This window comes from Lepeophtheirus salmonis, chromosome 5, assembly GCF_016086655.4.
Source record: "Lepeophtheirus salmonis chromosome 5, UVic_Lsal_1.4, whole genome shotgun sequence".
Taxonomy (NCBI): Eukaryota; Metazoa; Arthropoda; class Copepoda; order Siphonostomatoida; family Caligidae; genus Lepeophtheirus; species Lepeophtheirus salmonis.
In genome coordinates this window covers 61,005,410-61,028,941 of record NC_052135.2, presented here as the reverse complement: position 1 = coordinate 61,028,941, position 23,532 = coordinate 61,005,410, and the positions used below count along the sequence as shown (strand labels likewise).

The following is a 23,532-nucleotide window of genomic DNA, read 5'->3' as shown; positions in this document are numbered from 1 at the left end:
GTTAATATATTATTTGTGTTTTATATACATTCTAATATTGTCTTAATTTTTAACCTTTCTAGAGTTATATTATATTTTTTTTCTTGGGGTTTGTTTCGTATATTCAAAACATTGCAAAAAAGTAATAGTAAAGGTGATCTTTAGGTCGCACATCTCAATCAAATTATGAAAAAAGGTAAAAACTCTTTACTTAGTTAATATAGATATTAATAGGACATTTTTAGTGAATTTGTTTGCTGTAATTTTGGCAAACATTTTTTTAGCTTATAATATGTGTTTCAAAGTGTTTTTCTAAAATTTCCCTATGGAACAAAAAAAGTAAGAAAAATTTGATGATCCGCGTATACTGTGCATCCTTGTTTTACACTTTCAGAAAAAATATATTATTTTATTTTATTTTTTCACTTTTTTGCCACATAAGTTAGCTTTAGAGAAAATAAGAAAATGGAATTTTTTTAAAAATATTGTCTTACTAATTAACAACTTTTCCAAACTAGCCGTAATCGAAATTCAAAAAAAGTTGAAAAACAGTCCACCCTAATCCTACAATACCAACCATGTCAGTTTTGAAGTACAGATACGTCACCACAAATTATAATCTATAAAATGGGAGTATTTTTAAAAGGTAAATTGATAAGCCTCCCCTCTTCAATAATAATAATAAAAAAAATGATCACATACTTTTGTGCAAATACAGGAGGTCCATGGATAATGGAGTTTCGTACACTGTGCCTTTCGTATAACGTGGTATTTGGAATCATTCTGACTTCCTGTATAGTCCAGGATATTCTCCCCATATCGTATTTTTTTAATATTATGATAATAAATTATAAAAAAACTATATATTGAGGTAAACAATAATATTGACAGTTGTGGAATGTGGATTCGTTTGTTCATCTTATGCCTACATATTCATATAATAGAGTCGTATAATTTTTTATAGGGCGGGAGTAAGTATTTGATTTTATACCATGACTTAAAACTATCGGTTAACTTAACGTGCGATTATAAAGGTTGCTGATTAAATACTTTGTAGGTTCCGATTATTTAATATTAAATTTTACACTTATTTGTTAACTATCTTGTACGGCATACATTATTTAAAAAAAATATGAGTTATAAAATATTTTTATAGACCTAACCATACTCTAAAAAAATAGAAATAAGTGAGCCTTGAAAAATAATTTCACCCAATTTAGTTCTAAAAAGTCCCTGTACTACGTGGATTTTTCCTTTTCCCAAAACAGCGATAATTGGGGACCCCCTGTACAATAATTTTCTAAACTATTTCGCCTATAATTTTTATCTCTCTTCATTCAAATGACTCCTTAAGGGTCAGCAAGGATTACTTTAATACTATTATCATGACAAAATCATCTATGGAATGTTCTCTAAGCCCTATTGTAACATGAGTCTTTACTCATTCAATGATTTTTCAAATCTTGTAACAGCTAAAATAGAAATGAATATAGAAAATACATTTTTCATTGGATTTCTAGTAACACAATACTCCTCTATTCCTTTACAAAACCAAGGAAACTTAACGTTGAATTTATCCATGAATGTTCCTAATTCTTTAAAGTCAGATTATTTACACAAAATATAATAATAACCGTTATGTTATGTGTAAAACATTAATTAGCTCCTTGTAATGTAAAAATAATCGCAGTTAATTAAATGAAAAAATTCCTTAATTTTTTGTACATCATTGCAGTTTAACTGTACATTACTCTACCTACTATATACATAATAGTGTTTAAACTCGGTTCAAGACCGAATTATATATTTTCGGTTTGGTATTAGGTAATTTTTTTGACTGATTTGGATGGATATTTAGGTCCAAATAGCAATCTCAGACCAAAATCACAAAACTGCTCTCAATCTATCCGCCTGATTAATGGGTAAAGAAGGGATCCGTGTAAAGAAAAAAAGCTATGTAAAGCAATTAAATAAGGAAAAATGGTTGATGCGCGTGTTCTTTCTTCTTTTTGTTGATTATTTAATCAGTTGTAGGTGTGTTAACATCTCTCTCTAAAAGAAGAATCCTTGCCTTTCCGTGGTGTAAATTGATTTAAAAGTGCATGGTAAAAAATATGCACATGAATTTTAATATAGTTTTTATTTTTTTTCCTGTACTAATGCTATTTTAATAAAATATACGTTCTTCTCACGCTACTACAAAAATACTATCTCTATTAATGAGCTGTATAAATATGATTTATGTAACATATTAAGCTTTATAGAACGGTTTTGTGCGGATGTTCAGAATTTTAAAACGTTCATGACATCATCACCTATTCTTTTGTGTAACCAGTATAGACCAATTTTTTATTCGGGAGTGATTTAGGCTCTATATTTATAAAGCAAAGTCAGTCTGTACATTTGTATCTCGTATGAAAGTAAGTAATTTTTTTAGTGTAGATACATGATTTAAGAAATAAAAATATAATCAAGCGTGGGCTTTTTATTAAAAAAAAGAAGAGTATTTGTATATTATTTTTTACAAATCGTATCTAAAAAAGAATTAAATGTTGCAGGCGTTTAGATCACTCATTTTAAAAAAGAAAACAAATGGGAAGTACTTTATATATTTAAAAAAATACATGTGACATTAAATAGAGTTTAGCAACGTGAGTAAGTGCTCACTGTCTCATTAAATCTTTTTTTTTTTCTTTCTATAAGTTATTATTGCTATTTAATCCGGGAGGAGGGAGAGAATGCCTAAGTATTGAGTGAGTAATTACATTTGAGTGTGCTCATGAAATACGGAGATTAATACCCAGGATTTGTTTGGGAATTATCTTCTATATTATTATAGAATAATTGGTTTGTTCTTCGACGTCTAATAACTCAGGGAAATGTAAGGTAAAGTTGTTCCTTTGTACAATAAATAAATAATTGTAACTTTACTTATTGGGTAAGCCTTTCGACACGGTAAATCAGCTTTAATATTAACAATAAAAAATAAAAATTTGTTTTTAAGCTCTTAATAAGACGACGATTTTTAAATGATATTAAATCAGTATTATTATTATTACACTTTCAGCACTATCTGATGTGACTCTCAAAACAGAGGGTGAAGTTGAAGAAGGGAAAACACTCCGAATGGACTGTCTCTTTGAACTAAACAAGGATGAGAGTCTATATAGTCTTTCATGGTATTGGAGCCCTGAGAAGACCTTAAGTGGAGAGCCTATTCAGTTCTACAGATATCGACCCATTGATGAAGAAAAGGATCAAGTTCGTATTTGGTGGAAGTCATTCAAAAAGTTCTTCTATATTGACGTAAGTTTTCTTACAGTTAATTTATCGTTAATTATATTTGTAACGGAAGTCTGTCATATTAATATCAACATGACTTTTCTTGTTCTACTCTTTATTCAAGAAAATCGACCCCCTACTGAGGATATTCATATGTATATTATTCTAGCAAAATGAATGAATGTTTAATTGTGAATACAAATAATAGTGTTATTATCAAAATGTTTGTTTTTTTCCCTTCTTACAGCACTTTTGAGGTTGTATTTTATTTGCATGATTGTTCCAAATGATGGCATATGCTGTTTGAAAGATCTTTATTAGAAGGATTAAAAAAATAATTCAGCAGAAATAATTGATTACAAATTTTTTAATAATCACAGTTTTAGTATTGATATAATACTTTTATCCCTTTCATTACATAACCTTATGAAAATTGAAACAAAATAAACAAGTTGTCTCTAAGTGTAAAAATGTCAGAGCAACAAACAATGAGGCAACGCGTCTGCAAACCATCTGGGCCAGTATTAGTGCCTTAAATATATCAGAAAGTAGTTTTGAGTTGTAATTTCTTGAAAATTGTAGAGGGTACTTTAAAATTTGACTTATTTTCATGCACCGACTACAGGGATGGAACAGAACAGAACATGACCGATTTTAAGTTCTATATTAAAGACCTTATAGGACATAAAGACATTAAATATTAATAATTTCATTTACCACGTGCAGATTTTCAATCTTTACGAAAAGTTAACCTTTCTTGATGTGGTTCGTGACATTTATTTCAAAAAATCTAAAATTGAAAGGATTTCTTGATGAATCAGATGCAGTGTTTGTTACTTGCACTTTTCTCTTCTCTCTAAGATGGGCACGGATATAAACCTATGAATAATGGTCTCAGGACGGCTTTTGTGAGGATAGGTGTGGCAGAAACTGTTTGCCAAGTAGACCTATCCAGACCCACTGTGTACACATTCCTAAGGAGGATGGAGGAAGATGACAGCACAGAGAACTGTCTAGGAGATGGTATAAAGAAAAATTCTGGTATATATTTCACCAAGAACCTTTTAAAAATCACGTTTTCGTAATTTAGTAATGCTGCTACAAGGTTTGACCCCCTAACTGTATAGGTTTATTTATATAGTCAATATCAAAATAGTTAAATTTTAATACTCCTTAAACTATTTGTTTTAATATTCAATATCAATAAGTCTCTCCATTTTGGGGAAGGCTGAGGCACTGTCACGATATTTTTCGTTTTTGGCTAAATTACTGAATGCTGCTTATTCTTAATTATCCTGCATATTTAATCTATTTAAAGATTAAACAAGATAGTAGTTTTTTTTCCTACGCATATTGTATTTGAATGCAACCAATTTCTTATACTTTAACTAGACCAAAAATAATGTAAATATGTTTTTATGAGGGTTTCTCTCTCAGGACGCGGTTTTTCCAGGGGTTTACACCTATGATAAATCCGACATTTAATTATTTATTAATCTAATTAACCTTTTATTATGTCAAACTCATTACATTTAATACATATTTGAAGAATCACATGTCGAATATTATAATATGTATTTTTGAAGACATTTGAAATTTGACATTTCATATGTCTCATATATTTATCACAAAAAAAATTATATGGATTTAATTGGTGTGCCAACTAACTCTTAGCCCGCGCGTCAGGTTCTGTGTTTTGCAATTAAACAACATCCAGCTTCATTCAAGTTAGTAAGTTCATTATTGACTGTCATGAAATACAAAAAAGCAGGACTCGTAAACTCTAACAAAACAATCCGCTTATTGTTAGTGATAAGGGGAAATATTGAAAATATGATACTTCAGAATTTATAATTAGGATTAGATTAAAATGTATTATATCTTGTTAAAATATGAAAAGAAATACTTAAATTTTAGAATACTTAAAATTTACAAGTGGGAACCTGTCATTTAGTCATTTGTTTTCCCGGGATACACACAAAGACCATTTGGGAAACCTTTGTGCATACTACTTGTAAGCTTAAGTATTTATTCATTTTATATCAGATAATTAATCTGATAATTCTATAACGTTTTTGAAAATGTTTAACGTGCTTAATTCGTATCGTTAGTCTTATCAACTCCATTCTAAATGATAAATATAAATGCAAGTACGTACACACATCCTCAACGTTCTCAGTAAGATACTTATCATAAGTCTTTTGAATGCAAATGCGTTAAACGTGAGAAAAGGAGATTTTCATAGTATTCATGACATGTTGAACAGATTAACAGTAACAGCTCTATTTATTAGGGTGATTGCTCTGCCCCAACCTTTTATAATCTTGCCGATCATTTGCATAGTATTTAAGTTTGATATACGGGAGTTCAATCCGGAATTTCAAGAAAATTATGTTGGAACATTCTTATTTTCGATTAGTGTTATTGCGTAAAAAATACTTTGTTCCAACTTTTCTCTTTCTCATATTTTTTTCATTACAAAAGGATTATTAGCATCAGGGATCTACAAATCAGTTAGTTCAAAATGGAAATGCGAAGTGCTAAGCCACAAAATGAGTGAACAGCATGTATAACTTAAGAAATCAAAAATAACAAGATATAAAGAAGTTTTGTTATGTTATTTAGCAAACATTAAACGGCGTAGGTTCGCACCCAGGAAATTCCTAGAGAAAAAAATATACTTTACCTATGTATATGGACTTCACACAAAATTTCTAGGTTAGTTGTAATACTATCATGTTTACTTATACTTAATCAGTGTAACTCCATCTAACCAATTAAAGGAACAAAAACGGTTTTAAAATTGAAATACTTACTCCAATAAACGAAAAAGGGAATATGAAACATTCCAATTTATGAATAAGATTCAATGTTTATATGCTAATGCAAAAATATTGTCAATCCCTAAAAAAAGCATTACAAGAAATCCAAATGATAACCTAAAAGAAACCTGGCATTCTTGCATAGTAATCCTAAGAAAATTTTGCTGAACACACTGAAAAATAAAATAACATTGTTCAAGATTACGAAGACAAAATAAACATATATCTTTGGACCAAAAGACAAACATTGTGAAGAATAAGAAAAAATATAAAAACATACACACACAAAAAAATCATAGTTGAACTCTACAAGCAAGTTTTGGAGTTTGATTATTCAAGGTGGGACAATAGATAAATAATTCAACTCTCACACTTCTATCTTGGTGAAGTAACTCTGATATTTAAAAAAAAATTAAAGTCTTGAAGATTTTCACAATGCTTGGTGGATGGCAAAAATATTATATTCAACTAAATGATACTGCTATCAGGGCAAATAAATCCATTGCACCATACTACTGTGTTTTACCCTATACAATTGGACAAATGGAATCAATTGGTACATTTCTCGGTCTATTCTTTGGCAGGTAAGTGTACTTTGTTCAACTTCTGCTCCTATAAATGATTTAAATCTAATTCATACTGTCTTAGACTATAAAAATGTACCACCTACATTAGAGTTATCTAAGCAGACTCTCTTGCAACCTTTCACCCAATATAAAACAGAAATAAGAGACCCAAAATCAGTTGGTAGTTATCCAATTTTATGGATTTAGTATTCAAATATAGTTTTAAATTATTCAGAGTTTGACAAGAGCTAATTCTAGTTCAACCAATCAACGTTCAGAATACTCATTAGGCACAGTATACTATGCCTATTTTTTTTTCTTTATATTGCATTGGTATATAACATACATCTGGGAACACTTTATACACAGCCCTGTATATGGCTCTGATACTACACGCTGAACGACTGCGAGATCTACATTGAGATACATACCGGGGGGTGCAAAATTATTTACCGATTATGTATATATACTTTTTAAGAGGTTTTGTGACAACCAATCTGATTGTTTCGTATTTTTCCTGTTAAAATAAACAAAAATCCTTCCTGTGAGAGCGTAACAACTTCCACACGTGAGACCATGTCCAATCAGGAAACAAAGAGGATCGAAATTGCAGCTCTCGGTAACTTTCCTTGGGGTTTTCAACAAGATGGACCACCCGCCCACCATTCCAAGAAAGCTCAGGAGTGGCTCAAGGACAACATAAGCTTTTGGCCCAAGGACTACTGGCCCCCTCAGAGCCCAGATCTGAACCCACTAGACTTCTCTATCTAGGCGCATGTGGAGACCAAGGCTTGCAAAAACGACACAAGAACATAAATGCCTTAAAGGCTGCTGTCAACAAGGCCTGGGCCTCCATGGACGCCGATTGCATCCAGCAAGTCTATGGCAGCTTCAGACGTCGCCTGACCAGTGTCATTGAGTCAAATGGTGGCTATATTGATTAAATTTGATCATAAACTATTTTATTATTCAAAAAATGTATGAATAAATTGTTTTCAAGTCATTATTGTCTGCGATATGTTCAGAACAAAAATTGGTAAATAATTCTGCACGGACCGGTAAATACAGATAAACTTTATTTTTTTAATATAGACTAAGAATTATGACAAACTTTTTTAAAGCATCAAATAAATTCAAATTCTTAATAAACGAATTCCGTTGCTAAACAGATGTCAAGCAACGATATTAACATTGGTAGAGATTGAAAATTTACACCCAGTATATGGTTCTTATAAAAATGTTGACCTATTTATGACTCCTTATATTTTGACCAATGTTTTAACAATAGTTTTTGTATATATGTCTATACATTGTAGAACGTTCAACTTATTCTCAAGGGATTTTATTTCTTCGTTCGTAGTTGATCACATTTCTTAAAATTTCTCCTTTTTATCTTCGGTTAAAATTTATTTTCTTCCCTACATTTTTGTATTAAACGATTAGATAAAAAATATAAGGAAAAAAAATATAGAATTGTTATGATTTGTGTTATTTCGACCCCTTTTTTCATGAGTTGAAATCATGAAATAATATTTTTTTTTTTTTTTCGTATATAAACCTATATTTCTTTTACAAAACTTTTTAATTTTCTCTCAATTTTATTGTAAGAAAATAGAACAAATTATTTTTTCTATTCTTGTGAAGATAATTGATCAATGGGAGACTGTAAAATGTTTACAAATAAATATTTGAGATAGAAGCAATAATTAATATACTGTTTATCATCCCTGAAAAAAAAAAAAAAAAAAAAAATACATTCACCCCTGATTTTTTTTACAAGATATTAGGAAATAAAAAAAGATTCATACAAACATAAAAGAAAATTTCATATTTTTTCCAAATAAACGTGAGTACAAAAAAAAGTGTTATAATAATCTATTATATCTTTTTTTATTCCCAAATCTTCAGTACACATAAAATGAGGTAAAAATGGACTGGGATAGTAAATGTTGAGCCCAAACCTGCTTTAGGATCTCTGTTAAAACCTAAGATCCCCAGTCTAGAGTAGGGCCTTTTTACAATTGATGCACCACTGCCCAACCTCTCAGCTTTTGCCATCTTCAATACGTCCCCAATTGTTTTTAAGGTCATTGTCTCAAGTAGCAAACAGAAGGGTGTCGGAGGGTAGATCAATCTATGCTATCCCTCCATTTGTTTCGTCCCACATTAAAATCAAAAATGACATTTTCGATGAAGCGATTCTCACATCCCAAATAATATTCTCCTATTGTTGGCAATCCCGTTTCACTAAAGAATTCATAACGCAATTGAAGGTGGAACCCTGTCCATGTGCTGTAAAAGGGTAAATAAGGGGGTTCCCCATGATATAACATTCCAAGCCTCTGGCTATTTTTAGCATTTTTTCAGGACAAATAAAACCTCTCATTATAAATGTGCTCCCAACTTTCTCTTTAAACCGGCTTCTCAGCCTTAAAGCCCATATAAACAACTTTTTTTTCCTTTTTGCTAAGACAAAGTTTCGCAAATGAAAGATAATTATTGTATTAAGGAGTTATGTTAACCAGAAATATAAGTGTATGACTTCCACATGTGTCTGTAAATAAATATATTATCTTTTGGCTCGTGTTCTGATTTTTTATTTATGGGGGAAGAGGACAAACAGAGCCAAATATTTGATATAAATCAGTACAATAACCCTCCCTCCAGTCAGCTAGAACCTAGTGTAAAATTGTAGGCTATAAATTTTGTTCCGTTCTGAGTATAAATACCGATGTAACTTTTTTTTAAATACTCAACTCTTCTTTTACCAACAGGATTTATTTGTAAATTAATCAATAAATGAAACACTTTTGTTGAAGTTTACTCAGATCCATTACAAATATAATTTTTTCCCCTCCAAGTTGTTTAAAAAAAAGGAAAGAACCACTTCCTTCACCACACCCTAAAAACTGCATAAAAAATGTACAGTGAGACAAGGTATATTTTTAAATGACTATATATGTATAAATGTAAATGCTCATAAAAATATCAGTACTGGTGAAAGTTTTTGCATTTATTGAGTCCACCTGACGCATAATGGTTTTGTCTACCATCATACCAAAATATTTTTGAATTTATTAACTAGTATTGTTAGGTCTGTAAATCGTAAGCAAATATTATATGTAAAAAATACCCTTAAATTAATATGGTTGGTAGGCCTGGCAATAACATAAATATTTGAGAGAAGAGCAGCTTAGATTTCATAACTTTTCATTATGTTAGCTGCGAGCAGCTGTGATATGAAGTAAATACAGTAAGTAAGTCTCACTCTGTAATAAGCAAAGATATAGGAATGAATTTGAGTCAAACAAGGACTTAGACTAATAACTCATCAGCGGTGTTCTCTGGCATTCATGATCACATACACTTGTGGTTACACTTTATACATAGATGTTCTCTTTGTTAATTATAACAGCTTAAGAATATAAAAACACTTTAGGTTGCCAGCAATACAAAACTCGTACACTCAAAAATACTTAAAATTTACACCCCCTAAATATAATGATTTTCCCTGAAAAATCTAATGGGTTAGTTTGAAATATTTTTCTGTTTAAATAAGAGTTTCTTAGTCTGTGTATCATTTCTTACCACTTCCTAAACATTCAGCTAAATCAAAATCTTTGGATTTTTGACTGTACTAATGAGATTTTTGAATAATCTTCATTTGTACTCAATGAGAGATTATGAATGAAATTACAGAAGAACATATTTGTTCTTTCTCTTTTCATGATACTTTGTGTGAACTTGTATACACCAATACTCATTCAACTCCATATTCGATCAGTTAAGGGGTTTTTATTGCACGTTCTACTATTTGAAATCCTTTTAAATAACACACCATTGAAATACTTTCACGAAAATAACAAAATGTTAGTAGTAATTATGAGTAGACCGGTGTATCTACAAAATCAATTATCTAATCAGTAGGATATTTCAGTAGTGTATTCATATACAGCGTCTGCTTTAATTCAGATTCCTCTTTAGAGGCTTTTAGCTCTCATAGGAGTGATCTGATTGAACTTCAATTGAACCATTGGATAGTATAGAGTCTCCCATTTAATAAAATGGTAGAATTAAAAAAACATGTTTATCTGAGGCCAAAACCTTCCCAATCCTCTTTCTAACTTAGGAACACATCTCTTAGACCTTGAATGTCTCCAAGACAGTGATCCAGTTCCTGCTGATATTTTCATTGACAGCCTGAATGTTTCCTTGCCTCCTTCCTTCAGGGCCTCGCCCACTACATCTTGCACTCGTTCTTCCTGCCATTGGAATCGAGGGCCTAGATTACTTCCGGAATTCAATCATTTTTCCCACCCTCTTGTATGGTTTTGGTGACTACAAAGTTGGACCAGATTTTGGCTTATTGAAGTTGGGGTCAGAGGAGCAATTTTTAACAAGACCAAAATCACTAAAATGCTTACTGCCAACGTAATTTTAGTCATAAAAAGATATGTTAAGTCTCATTAGAAAGGGAATTATTTTTTCTTTTAATTAATTATACTTACATTTGTATAAGGTTGACATTTTTGTCATCAGGGACTCAGCAATGTTTTGCTGCAGTACTACAATTTTTTATTCAAGATTATTTTGGGCCAATTATTTATGTCCCAGGATATATGATTCAATTTCAATACTTTCAGCTCCCATATAAGTTGTTGCAGAATTGGAATTATGACAGAACTTCTATTACAGTCATTTGTCTTGAAATCTTCACTTGTTGGGGGGGGTCAATAAACAGTGTCACAGTTTTTAGGGTTTTTTCGACCCCCTCGGTCGTCATAAATCGTTTTGTGGAAATTGTTTTTTTATAATCCCACCACTTTCTTCTTTTCCTATATTACAAATTATATGAAAACTACATCGTGTTATGTTGAAATAAACTATTTTTTGATCATGCTATCAAATAAAATTTTTAGAAAAAATCCATTTTTCTTTTCAATTTCCTAACTTCTAAAATAGTAATCATATTCTCCATGTGTCGTAGATCAATGTTGATTCAATTGAGTCGTGTTGTTAACATCAAATTTTATACAACCCTCTTCATATCAACCCCTTTTTTTAAATTAATAATCACAAGACGTCAGGAGAAATTCATTAAATTATTTTGAAGTGTTCTTACATTGTTTTACCCAAGATACATAGATACCTTATGCATCTTGGTCTTACTTCTTCACCCCTACTATGAGAAAAATTACCCTCAAGATACCATCTGGGAGATCGTTCCTATAAATATCCTCCCCGGATTATCCATCCCTCTAGGAAAAAGGAGTCGTGATGATAGTTATATAATCTGTGCGTACTTGTTAATAACAAGGAAAAGGTGGGGCAATTCCCTCCCCATCATATGCGTATATAAAATAGGGTGAACATATTTTTAAATTTTCGAAATTGGGGCTTTTTAAGGTCTCAAATATTTATTTTGGTAAAACAATATCATTTGCAAATTTCTAGCAATTTTGAATAATATTTAGAGTCTTAAAGTTTTACAAATTTAAACTTTCATTTAAAAAAATCTTTTGTTTAACACGAATCGACCAAAATCAGTTGGTAATTAGTCAAATAAGGCAGTCCTATCCCTAGCTATTTATTTTAAGTACTATGATTTGGTCGGTTTTTGGTGGGAGCAAATGAAAAGTAGAGCTATGCCTTATTACCACATGGATCCTTCCCTATTGTCTGTATCGTTGTTCTTGGAATTTATGGAGTATTACTACATAGTTATGCTTTGTCTGTTTGCCTTATACTCCACCAAAAACTATTCTACTTTTCCTGTTCCTCCAAAAACCGACCTATTTTTATATTATTTATCCACAATTTTTCAAATGAGTAACATATATATTTCATTATAATAAAAACCTATATAGTATTTTATTCGATACTGTATAATGGGTAATATATATCTATATACGACGATAGATCAACAAAAATTGTATTACTGTCTTTTTGGAAAAGAAACATATGTATATTATATTTACTAGCGGTAGTCACCAGTAATGTCCCAAGTTATTAGGCGTCGGCGAACATGCTAATTTGGCTTTCATAATATAGAAGAGAGCACCACAACAAATCCTTGGTGTTACTCTTCACTTTTCATAAGCAAACTCAAACTCACTCAATACTTAGACATTCTCTCCACCAGAATAAAATAATAATAACAACTGACAGTAAAAAAAATGAGCTTGAGAAACATAAAATATTTAAAGTACTTACCGTTTTTTCTTTCTTTTTGAATGTGAGTGGAACTAAACACCTAGTGAAATTTCATTCATTTTAGACAGTGCTCCCTGTATATTATTATTTTTTTCTATATACTTTATTTGTATATAAAGTGCACCCAGTAATATCCTTGCATACATTCATATTTATTTTTTCTCTTTAGATGGCTCTTAAGTTGAATCATTGAATACTTTTTTACGACATTTAGGAAGATATTTTTACAAAAGCAAAGAACTCAATTCAGTCAAATTGTGTCAACTGACTGGTTACTTAAAGTTTATTTAATGGTCAGATAGTTTAATGCCTTAATTTCCTTAATGGGACATCGTTTTAGATTAGAAAAAGCAAGAGTTGATATTATTATAAATATCCAGGAGTGCAACTTTGTTTTTATAAAAATATTATTTAGTTTGTTGATTAAAAATAATAAATTATTAAGTAGCCATCATGTATAAAGTGGGAAGATAAAATTAACAGATAACAACGAATATATAGAGTATTTTTATGTCAGTAAAAAAACGCCGTGTTTAATGTAATTACTCACTACACATTAAAGCTGCTTTTATGAAATGACAATTTTATCTGAATATAATTTGCTATAAAATATATTTTTTAAATGTTGATAATTTTTTTTTTTTTTTTTTTTTGCACAAAAAAATAAACGATTAATAATATATTGCAGATAAAATTATTTGAGACTTTTATCCTATTTGTTTGGCTAATAAATATACAACAAAATTTGCAAACATGTATGAAGCAAAAATGGCAAATATGGATGACTTTGATACCCTTTTCTGATCTTTCTTTGGGAATAAATGCATACAAAACTAAACTTTTAATCAGGACTAAAAATATATGTAGATAATCAGTTTGCAAGTAAAATTTAGTACGCGTCATTTTTTAAAAGAAATTATTTCTTTCATCAGCTGCAGTTAATGTTTATTAATTTTGAATCAGTCCTAGGACTTATTCTCGAATTAGTCTTTTTTTCACCCTCATCAGTCATTTTTTTATCTGTCCGGTCGTTTTTACCATTTTTACTGTCTTAAGAACCGATAAGTCTGTCCTTCTAGTCTAGTTACCTTTTATTAATTATTTCACTCTTTGCTAGAGTTTAAGAATAATGAATGATAGCATAAATTTATAATATTCTATTATTTTACATTCTAGCCACACACATCCAATTTTTATTTAAACTTAAGGTATTTTGTCTCGTTGAAAGAAGCTATACTGAGCAGCTGAGAGAACGTCATTTCAGCTATTGTAATTATCGTAAAAGATCGATAATGACCGTTCCTTCTTCTATCAAATTTTATTAGAAATAGAATGCTATGACTTCAGTTTATTTTTAATTTTTAGAGATCCATAATTATGTTTAATATTTTTCAAAATGTCTCAAAATTTGCAAATGATATATTTCGACAAAAAGGAATATTTTGAGACCTAACAGATTCCCAATTTCTAAAAAGCAAAAAAATAAACTTCACCCTAATGTAAACGTAAATACATATCATCATTCATCAATATGTACGTATAGTTGTATTTATGTACCTAGCTTTATGTTTATGTCATGTGTGTTTGTACTTTCTTATCTAACAACAGTGTTACTCCTATGAAAATAACATAATTATAAGGTGTGTGTTAACATTTCAAAAACACGACATGGAGTTGTGATCTTATTTATTCTACTAGGGTACCTTTTTGTGGAAAAAAAAACAACCAAAAACTTGTGACTTACAGAGTTATTATAGGTGTCATTGTTAACCCAATATCTTAAATTACAAATACGTAGGGATGTTAATTGCGTAGAGAACGCTTCAAATATTTTTTTCTTGTTAAAGAAAAAAGGAAGTGTTTCTATGAATTTCAAGATTGTAATAGTAATAGATCCAAAATTTTGTCCTATTTTAAAGTATTATAAGTATATTTATAAAATTAAGAGCCTTCTAAAATATTTCAAATATCATATTGACAAAATTTCACGAACCTGACAAAACCCACCTATACAATATTGTATTCCGAAAATCATACTATATGGAGAATTAAAGAAGCAGAGAAAAGCAAATCGTAATTTTTGTGTCAAAAATGTAAATTACTCCTTTGCTATACAATAAATAGAGAAAATATTGGTATCACTGAAATTAGAGGAAAGGACACCATTAAATAACTCCAATTATTGCTTTCAAATCTATTTTTTTATAATCAATTAAGATATCTACAAACACAACTAAAAAAATTATTTAAATCTTACCAGAGCTGTGCTACGTGAAGAGGGCTGGCACGACACAATTTTGGACTATTTACGCAGTGATTGGGGGAAAAAAGGTAAATTTTTGTGTCAATAAAATTTATCCTTTTCTAAAAAAGTATTTTTAGAAATAGATACAAATATTACTTAAAATTATAAATATAAACACAGTCTAGGAAAAAGGACCCAAAAAATAATTATAAATAAAAATAACATATAACTATATATATATTTTTTAAATCACATCATATTTGAGGGTAAAAATTTTGAAAAAATTCAAATAATCCCCCTTTCTCCAAAGAAAAATCTTACCAGTGCCCCTGAATCTAACATTCATACTTTTTTTTTTATTAATTTTTTTCTGAACCAGAGATTTATTTCAAAGATTTTGAAATACTTGAAAAATGTTAAAGAATGCTACAACAGGGTAATTAAAAAACATAAAAAAACACACAAACATTTATAAAAACATTCAAGCCCTAAGTTTAATTGAATTTAGAATTCCAATATAGGTAGACTCTTAAAATATTTATTACGCCACCGTCAACCTTGGAGTTGGAGACTTTCAATGCGTAGATTCAGAATGGAATTTTCATGATCACTGTAGGATGATATACTTTGTCCTTTGAAGCTAGTGTGAAACAATATTTTCTGCTTACTGAGTCTCCGAAGCATTGCTTTACCAGATCTCCAACAGTAGAGTAAATAGGTTTTTAAAACTGGGCACTCCCACAGATGGTTTGAAGCTGTATCTTTCTTAATTCCAGAAATAGCAATTTGGGTTATCTGATATGTATCCTGGTACCTCCAGTGTTCCTGTCCCTACTCGATACACAAATCATTTCTCAGATTTGAAAAAAATAAATATTCAAATGACTCCTCCCCCTCCCATCAAAGAAAAATCCTGACAGTGACCCTTAATTGAACATTCTGCAATATCTTTGTTACTTTCTTTCCATTCATTAGTCTTTAAGCCCTTTGTAATTTTTGGCATTATAAGGACTTTGTCTTATCTGTGTCGTCCGAATAGGGAACAACTTCTCCTATAGTTTAATTAAATTCCCTTTATTATTTCAAAAGTTAATGTTTTTTTTGCCGTAAATTCTACGCCAGCAATGAAATTTGAATTGCTCCAAAGTTTAAGACATTATTAAGACTTTCTTGCTAATTCAAATCAATGACATACATTCCTTATGCGGATTATCTATCTATCTTTTCGATCTTTTGGGAGGCTTTTCCATCACAATAGTGCAGTGGCTCTATAAGCATTCGGGAATGTTTATAGTTATAGCAATAAAAAATATTTGGTTTCTCTAAAAAGTTTAAATTCAAATTTTCTATTAAAAAAAAAAAAGTTATTCGTTAATTTAACTCTAAAATTAATATTAAAAAGTTAAGTTATTCGTTCAAATTGAGGCTTTTCCCAAAAAATTTGACACTAAAGTTTATAAAAAAGTTAATTGTTTCTTCTAAAAATGTTTTCTGTCAAATTTGACATAAATAAAAAAGAACAAAAACATTTTGTCAAAATTACCAAAAAAATCACATGGTCCTGCCCCTCCCCCCTTAAAAAAAGTATGACGTCACTATTATATAATTTGCTCCCCCTTTCTTATTTGTAAATACATACATTTCGGCGCCGGTGTAAAGGTATCGTCCTCTTAAACAGAAAGTGAAATAGTGGCATAAATGTTAAAATGAAATAATCTACTACAATATAATATTATAGATGATGTACGTTTGTATGTCTGCTAATAAAAACGCGTAATTGTATTTCACAACCAGACACAAATACATGAATAAAAGTTGTTCATAATTCTGAGTTACATACCTAAAGCCATGTTTCATTCTGATCAGACCAGATTCCTGGCCTCTGGAAGGCAAGTTTTTTTAGCAAATAAGTTGATTTTTTATTTTTATTTTATTAAACAAGATCGATTTCCGGTGTCTCTAAGTTTTATGAAGATATGGGTTATAGATTCAAAAATGCACCACAAGAAATAAAAATCCAAAAAACGAAAGAGGGAAATAAATTAATATATATTAAATATATTTGCTTTTTAAAAATAGAAGCTATTTTATCCAAACATTATATTTGGAGTATATCATTATAAGTCGAAGATCTGAGAACAATCATAATAAATGCCGTGGCTAGATATTCGAAACTGTCCATCAAATTATGTTTCATCTTGTTTAACATGGTCAAATTCGTTCCTTGGAGATCAATTCAATATCTAAACTCATCAAAACTATGATTAGAACATCAACATTTACTAATTTATAGACAATTTTTCAATATGTAAAATGTTTTGGTTTTTTTTCTTTCGACCAGCGGCGATAAACAATGCCTATAAAGGTCGACTTATCTTATAAAATATAAAAGTTATCGTTCTTAATAATAGTAATTTATAATACAAATATCAAATATAAAAGACAAAAACATAAAAAATGTGACTGTGCCGAGGAAAAAAAAATAAGGAAAAAATAAAAAACAAGTGTCACGCAAAAAAAAAAAATTACCAAGTATTGCTTGAGGTCAGCCTCACTTCGCTGGTGAATACAAAAAGCTATTTTGTTCCCAAGAATCCTACATCTGTAATAGAAATTTTATTACAGTACAATGAATTCTAAAGATAATGTTCACTTATATTTAATTTTTATACATATTATATATGTATATGGGTCATTATTCACTACTAAATATATACCAAATTTAATATTTTATTTCAAATCACCCATTATTGAGAAACTCAAAAATGAAATTTTTGATCATAGTCATCTAAAAGGAGCTCAGGAGTTACATGTCTGATGTTTCGTATTTGAGTTAGGTGAGCTATTAAGTGATTTGACGTATGAAGTTTTGTTTCATTCAGGTAAAAAATAAAATCAAATGTAAATTTTCAATGGAATAACACATATATAGTTATAATTTACTATATCGTTTTGGTAGAATATAAATAAAATTGAGTTTAATAAAACAAGACTAAAACTCCATAGTATTAAAATCCATTTAAAAAAAACCATCAAAGTTATCTTTGCCTCCGTCCCTGTGACTGTTTAAATAACAAAAAAATATGTTATCTACCTATTTGTTTACATTTGCTTTATTATTATTGTTCTGAAAGTTGATTTGTCGAACTTTAATTATATCTACTGAAGCAGTGTTTTAAATCGTAAGCATTTTCGGTATATAAGAAAAATAAACCGTAATATAATATGGTAACCCTGACAATTTCAAGAATGTTCTACAGAAGAGCAGCTTCGCTGACATGGTGTTTCAAAAGATCAGGTGCTAGCAGCTATGGCATGAAAGAAATAAACACAAACCTCACGTTCGATCAAGCAAGGACATTGGAAGGAATTACTCCATTTTCGATTCTCAATTCAACTCTGAGTCCAACAGAGACTTGCATTTATAACTTCTCAACAAATCCTCAGTCTTACTCTTCGTTATTCACGAGCAAACGCACTATTGATTACTTTATACATGGATCTTCTCTCCTCATGAATCAAATTATAATTATAACTGTTTAAGAAAATAAAAAACAGTTCCGTTTTACAACAAAAAAAAACTTGTAGGCTAAAAAATGATTGTGATTTACAACTCTTTATAGACTTCTATTATTAAATAATGAATAGTGAAACATTTGGGGACTTTAGAGCGTCATTGGCTAGCTACTGGATCATTTTGGACCTTGTTCCTCTCTTTTTTTAGAAGATGGAATGAAAATTCACTCCTGTACTACGAGTATTTACTTTTCACTTAGAAGAAAAACGATATAACTAAGGGTAGAAAGTAACTGTTCATCCTCTGCGTATCGATAAAAAAATAATTATTATTCCATAATGGTTTTCCGTATTTTCTTTTATCCTGTGTTTTTCAAGGTTTATATATAGATGTATATGTGGAAAAATTGCTAGTTTATAATTAATGACCGGATGTGAACATCATCCTCATCCCGGGAGACGCGTTCTCCCTAATATATAGGTATATTATATGTACACTGTACATATTATAATGTTATTTTCCAGCAAGTATTATATATTTCTATCACAATACTCCTCTTCCTTCATCATTTTGTTTGTTATCTACACGAACTCAGAGATTCGTGTCTACCTGCATCTTAGTCATGCTCATAACTTTTTGTAATCTGTAATCATTAAAAGTGGGTTTTCTGAACAGAGTTATATAATTAAACCATGGAGGCCGTTAGAAGGACGAAAGACCTCCAAATTTTTATATTATTTATGTTGTGACACCTTTGAACAGTCCCTCCAGTTTAAAAATCTTAACTGAATGAGACTAAGACTATAAGACTCCCCTTTCTTAGCTTATATGAGCCTTGGATTTATGAAGCTTTTTAAGGCTGGTTTCTCCCACCTTTTTTTAAAAGTTGAAAAAAAAGAAGAAGGGGGTAATAATAGCATAAAATATATTCTTGAACAATGATCCATAAATTGTGAGAAAATCCAATTTTTTTTTTTTTACTTCTTCTATACCCTGAATATACCCTAAAGATTGTTTTTCTTACCTTATTAAAAATGAGTTCGTGAAAACGGTAAGAACAAAATGAAGTTTATTTCTACTAAAAAATGTAACTGAAATCCACACTTTTTATTCAATATTGCCTCCCTCAGGCTCAATGACGGCCTCCAGACTTTTACCGAAGGCCACACAAACCTTGCGAATGTAATCTTCTTACAAATTCGCTCACATTCCTCTACTTGGACATACTGCGAATCGTCCTCAATGGATTTCTAGTAAGGTAGTTTTTGGCAAGCATAACCATGACCTTTGCTATAACTGTTAGTTTACCTTGTCTATACTTTTTGGCAACTGTTTTTTGGGATTTAAATCGTTTTATAATGCCATACATGGCGGTTTGGCTGATCCTGAAGTCATTGGCAACATGAGTTGGGGTCTTCTCGTACCTGAGCATTTCCAGCACAAGAATTATTTTGGCTTCCATTTTGTCGTCTTTGAAGATATTTATAAATAAAAACAAATGTAAATGTTTATTAGGATATAAACAAACCTAACTTTTGTAAAAATTATTGTCAAGACTCATTTCTTTCAGTGAAATGGGGTATATTACAATATCCCAATATTACAAGGACATATTTGAGTCAATTATAGGGTGTGTACTCTAATATGCAGGATGATTTAAAATACTTAAGAATTTTAGATATAGTTTAGAACTATTGTTTGATTCAAAGATTTATATATAGTTTGCCCCGATGCGGCCACTCGAATCAAATCTATCAATTTCTCATTTTCTAACTGTGACATCAATTTTTGCTATTATAAGTGCACTTTGTGACACACTCAGAGAGTTAATAAGAATAAATAATTGATATAAATCTAATAATTCGTTCAATCATACAAATGTAAAACACACTCAATTTTTATAAAATCATGATAGCTTGTTTTTATGTTGATAGACCAAATGGGTAGAAGGGTTTTTATACATTATACTAAGTACATAAGAAGGAAGAGTCCATATAACAGGAGAGGGGGTGGAGGCATGACCTCTCTACTTTAAAAAAATGTATAATTACCATATACCAGGAACAAACAGTTATTTATTTTCAATATAGTTATTGGCCTCGGGCCCTACATTCAAAAACAATGCATAGAGTCTGTACAGGTAGCACAATGGTATTCTAAAAACATCATCAGCTCCCAATTTTTTTTCTGCTCAAATTAGCTCTTGATATTCTGCGAAGATATTCAAACTACTATTAAATTAAGAATATTCCGATATAATTGGGAAGAATTGTAAAACTAATTCCTTTATCTTTTTGGAGGAAAGGTTGAGAGATACAATGAAGTTAGCCACAGGGTAGGGGCATTATAAAAGTAGTGTTTTGGTATTTGTTTTGAGCTGTTTTCCGTCTATCTTTCATAGTTCTTCATGATTCCTTATAATGAATTGATAAGTAATTATTAATGAGTCTCAAATTATCTTTTGAACTCCATTAACTTGATTTTTGGATACTACAAAATATAAGTATATTTATTCTTTATCCACATGACTTGAAATAAAACATTTATTATTTCCATTATCGCGCTGAATGGTTTTTTATCTTTCTAGGATAAGATAGCCTTAGCATCCATTTAAAGAATTATGTATTTTTCTCACGCGGTGTTGACTCAAAATAATGGTGATTTTCATAAATATGTTTCATATCAAATGAAGACAAAATAATATGATATCAATGCTTCAGTAGTTTTGATTCTTTTTCGGAAGTTCCACCCAAAAAGCATCTCTGAGGTGGACACTTACATTTTTTTGAGAGGCTATGACCAAAATACGTACGTAGAAAGGAAGGGGTTTGAAACTGTAAACACAACCTATAATAAAGTACGCACATTATTTGTACCGAAAGGGAACATGGGGGGGACGAAGTAAGATGGAGTCTTGCGTACACACTGTTTTACATAGCCCCTGATATAAAATTAAACTAGAATGGGCACGCAGTAGAGCACAAACCTTTGCCTAGTCATTTTTTCTTAAATGAAATATTCTCTTTGTTTATGTCAAAAATATGCACTTTTGAAGTATGTATTGGAACAATAATAAAGTAAAGTTGTTAAAATAATGTCATATATAGGCCAAAAAATTAGCGAAGATGATATATGGATCAAACACAGGAAAACGCGAAAATTTTGAGCACACATTTCTGTAACTATGGAGATGTATCCCGCATAATTTTTTACATATGATATGTCTATGTTTTGTGTGAATATTAGTGTTGAGACTCCATCCAAAAGCGATTTTTTTTCGGTTCGGTATTAAGTGGTTTTTGTAGGCGGATTTGGACTGATATTTTGGTCCAGAACACGATCCCAAACACGTGTCTCAAAACCGATTTATTTGTTTTCAAATCGTGGACCACTTTTTTGGTCTCAATATATAGATAAATGCTTTTGGCCTCATTTTAAGGGACGATTATCTCTCCTATCCTGAATTATGAGTTGTACAAATAGGATTTATGACGTTATTGTTCCTATATTTATAATTTTAAAACACACAAAACAGCATCGGCACTTCAACTATAGAATCTGTCTGGACCGAATTTTAAATGAAACTGATTCTTTCTTTTGGGGCTAGATCGAATTTTTCTTTGAGACCAAACTACTTTAAAGGACAAAACTAATTATGTCCACTCAAAATCATAAAAGTCTCAAACCGGTCTGATTTTCAGACCGAACCCAACACTAATGAATATGCTAGGTATTTATATATACTATTCATATGTAGACATTCTACAAAGTTCTTGGAATGAACTTGACATAATTTTTTCCTTTCCTTGAGGTAAGCTGTCACTTTTAAGAATTAATATATCCATTTTTTAACAACGAACATAGAATCTTCATCTTTCTGTGAGAAGTCGTTAGAAATTAATACACATGGAGTATGTAGGTACAAGTATCGTAAACATAAAAAATTAACCGTCTTCTCAATTATGTGAGTAAAAAAATGACTTTTTCAACGTCGTCTCCACAGAAGAAAATAGGCTTATGGAAAGATGCATATTTTTGTTATTATTATCTTTACGAGCTCAACCGTTTTATTTCAAAAGCATTCTACATAATAGACTGATCATTTTATGAATACAGGTTTTGTATTTGAGAAATGTGTCATTATTTAATTTTTTTTGTTAAGGCATTAGGGTAACGAGGGGCCAAGTTATTTTCTTCATCTTCAAATCATGTATATCAAAAGATCTTAAACTTTATTATTGGGCGGGGAAAAATAAAGGAGGGACACTTAATATTAGTAATGGGACGATTCTAAAAAAGTTCTCAATGTCGATTCCAATGCAATTCTAGAAAAAAAATCCAGATACGAATTCTTTAATATTTTAAAAATGCCATGTTTCAATCAGGGGCGTCCATAGAACTATATACTAAAAGGTGGAGAGGGAGCTTGGTTTTTGCAATTTTTTTTGAAAAATTAAATTTTTTTCAAGCAAAATTTGAAAAATTAGATATTTTCCAAAAAAATATTGAAAAATTAATCTTTTTCCAAAAAAGTTTCTAAATCCAAAATTGCTTACAAAAATAAAAATTTTGCAGAAAAAGTTACAAAATTCTCAAAATATATATATTTTCTTTCAGAAAAAAAATTCCAAAATTATCTGACATTCCCAAAAATTATTTTTTTGCAGAAAATTTCCATAATCCAATTACTTATATAAAATTTTTTGAAAAAAAAATCAAATATTAAAGGAATTGAAGAAACATTGCAAAAATATGTAATTACTCACAGATATTTAAATTTTTCAGATTTTTAAATTTTTTTTTTGAAAAATTTAGTTAAATTTCTCATATTTAATTTTAAAAAATATGGCATAAAATGGTTCGTCAACAAAATTATAGTCACATTTAAATTTAAAAAAAGTATTTCAT

At 30.1% G+C, this 23,532-nt stretch overlaps 1 protein-coding gene across 1 annotated transcript in view; it reads left to right on the top strand.

Moving 5' to 3' along the window:
* Positions 1-23,532, top strand: part of LOC121117594 (uncharacterized) — a 637,532-nt gene that overhangs the window by 32,963 nt on the left and 581,037 nt on the right. The window contains exon 2 of the mRNA XM_071888878.1: positions 3,047-3,285. Within this exon, the coding sequence (XP_071744979.1) occupies positions 3,047-3,285 (239 nt within the window). The remainder of the gene's footprint in view (positions 1-3,046; positions 3,286-23,532) is intronic.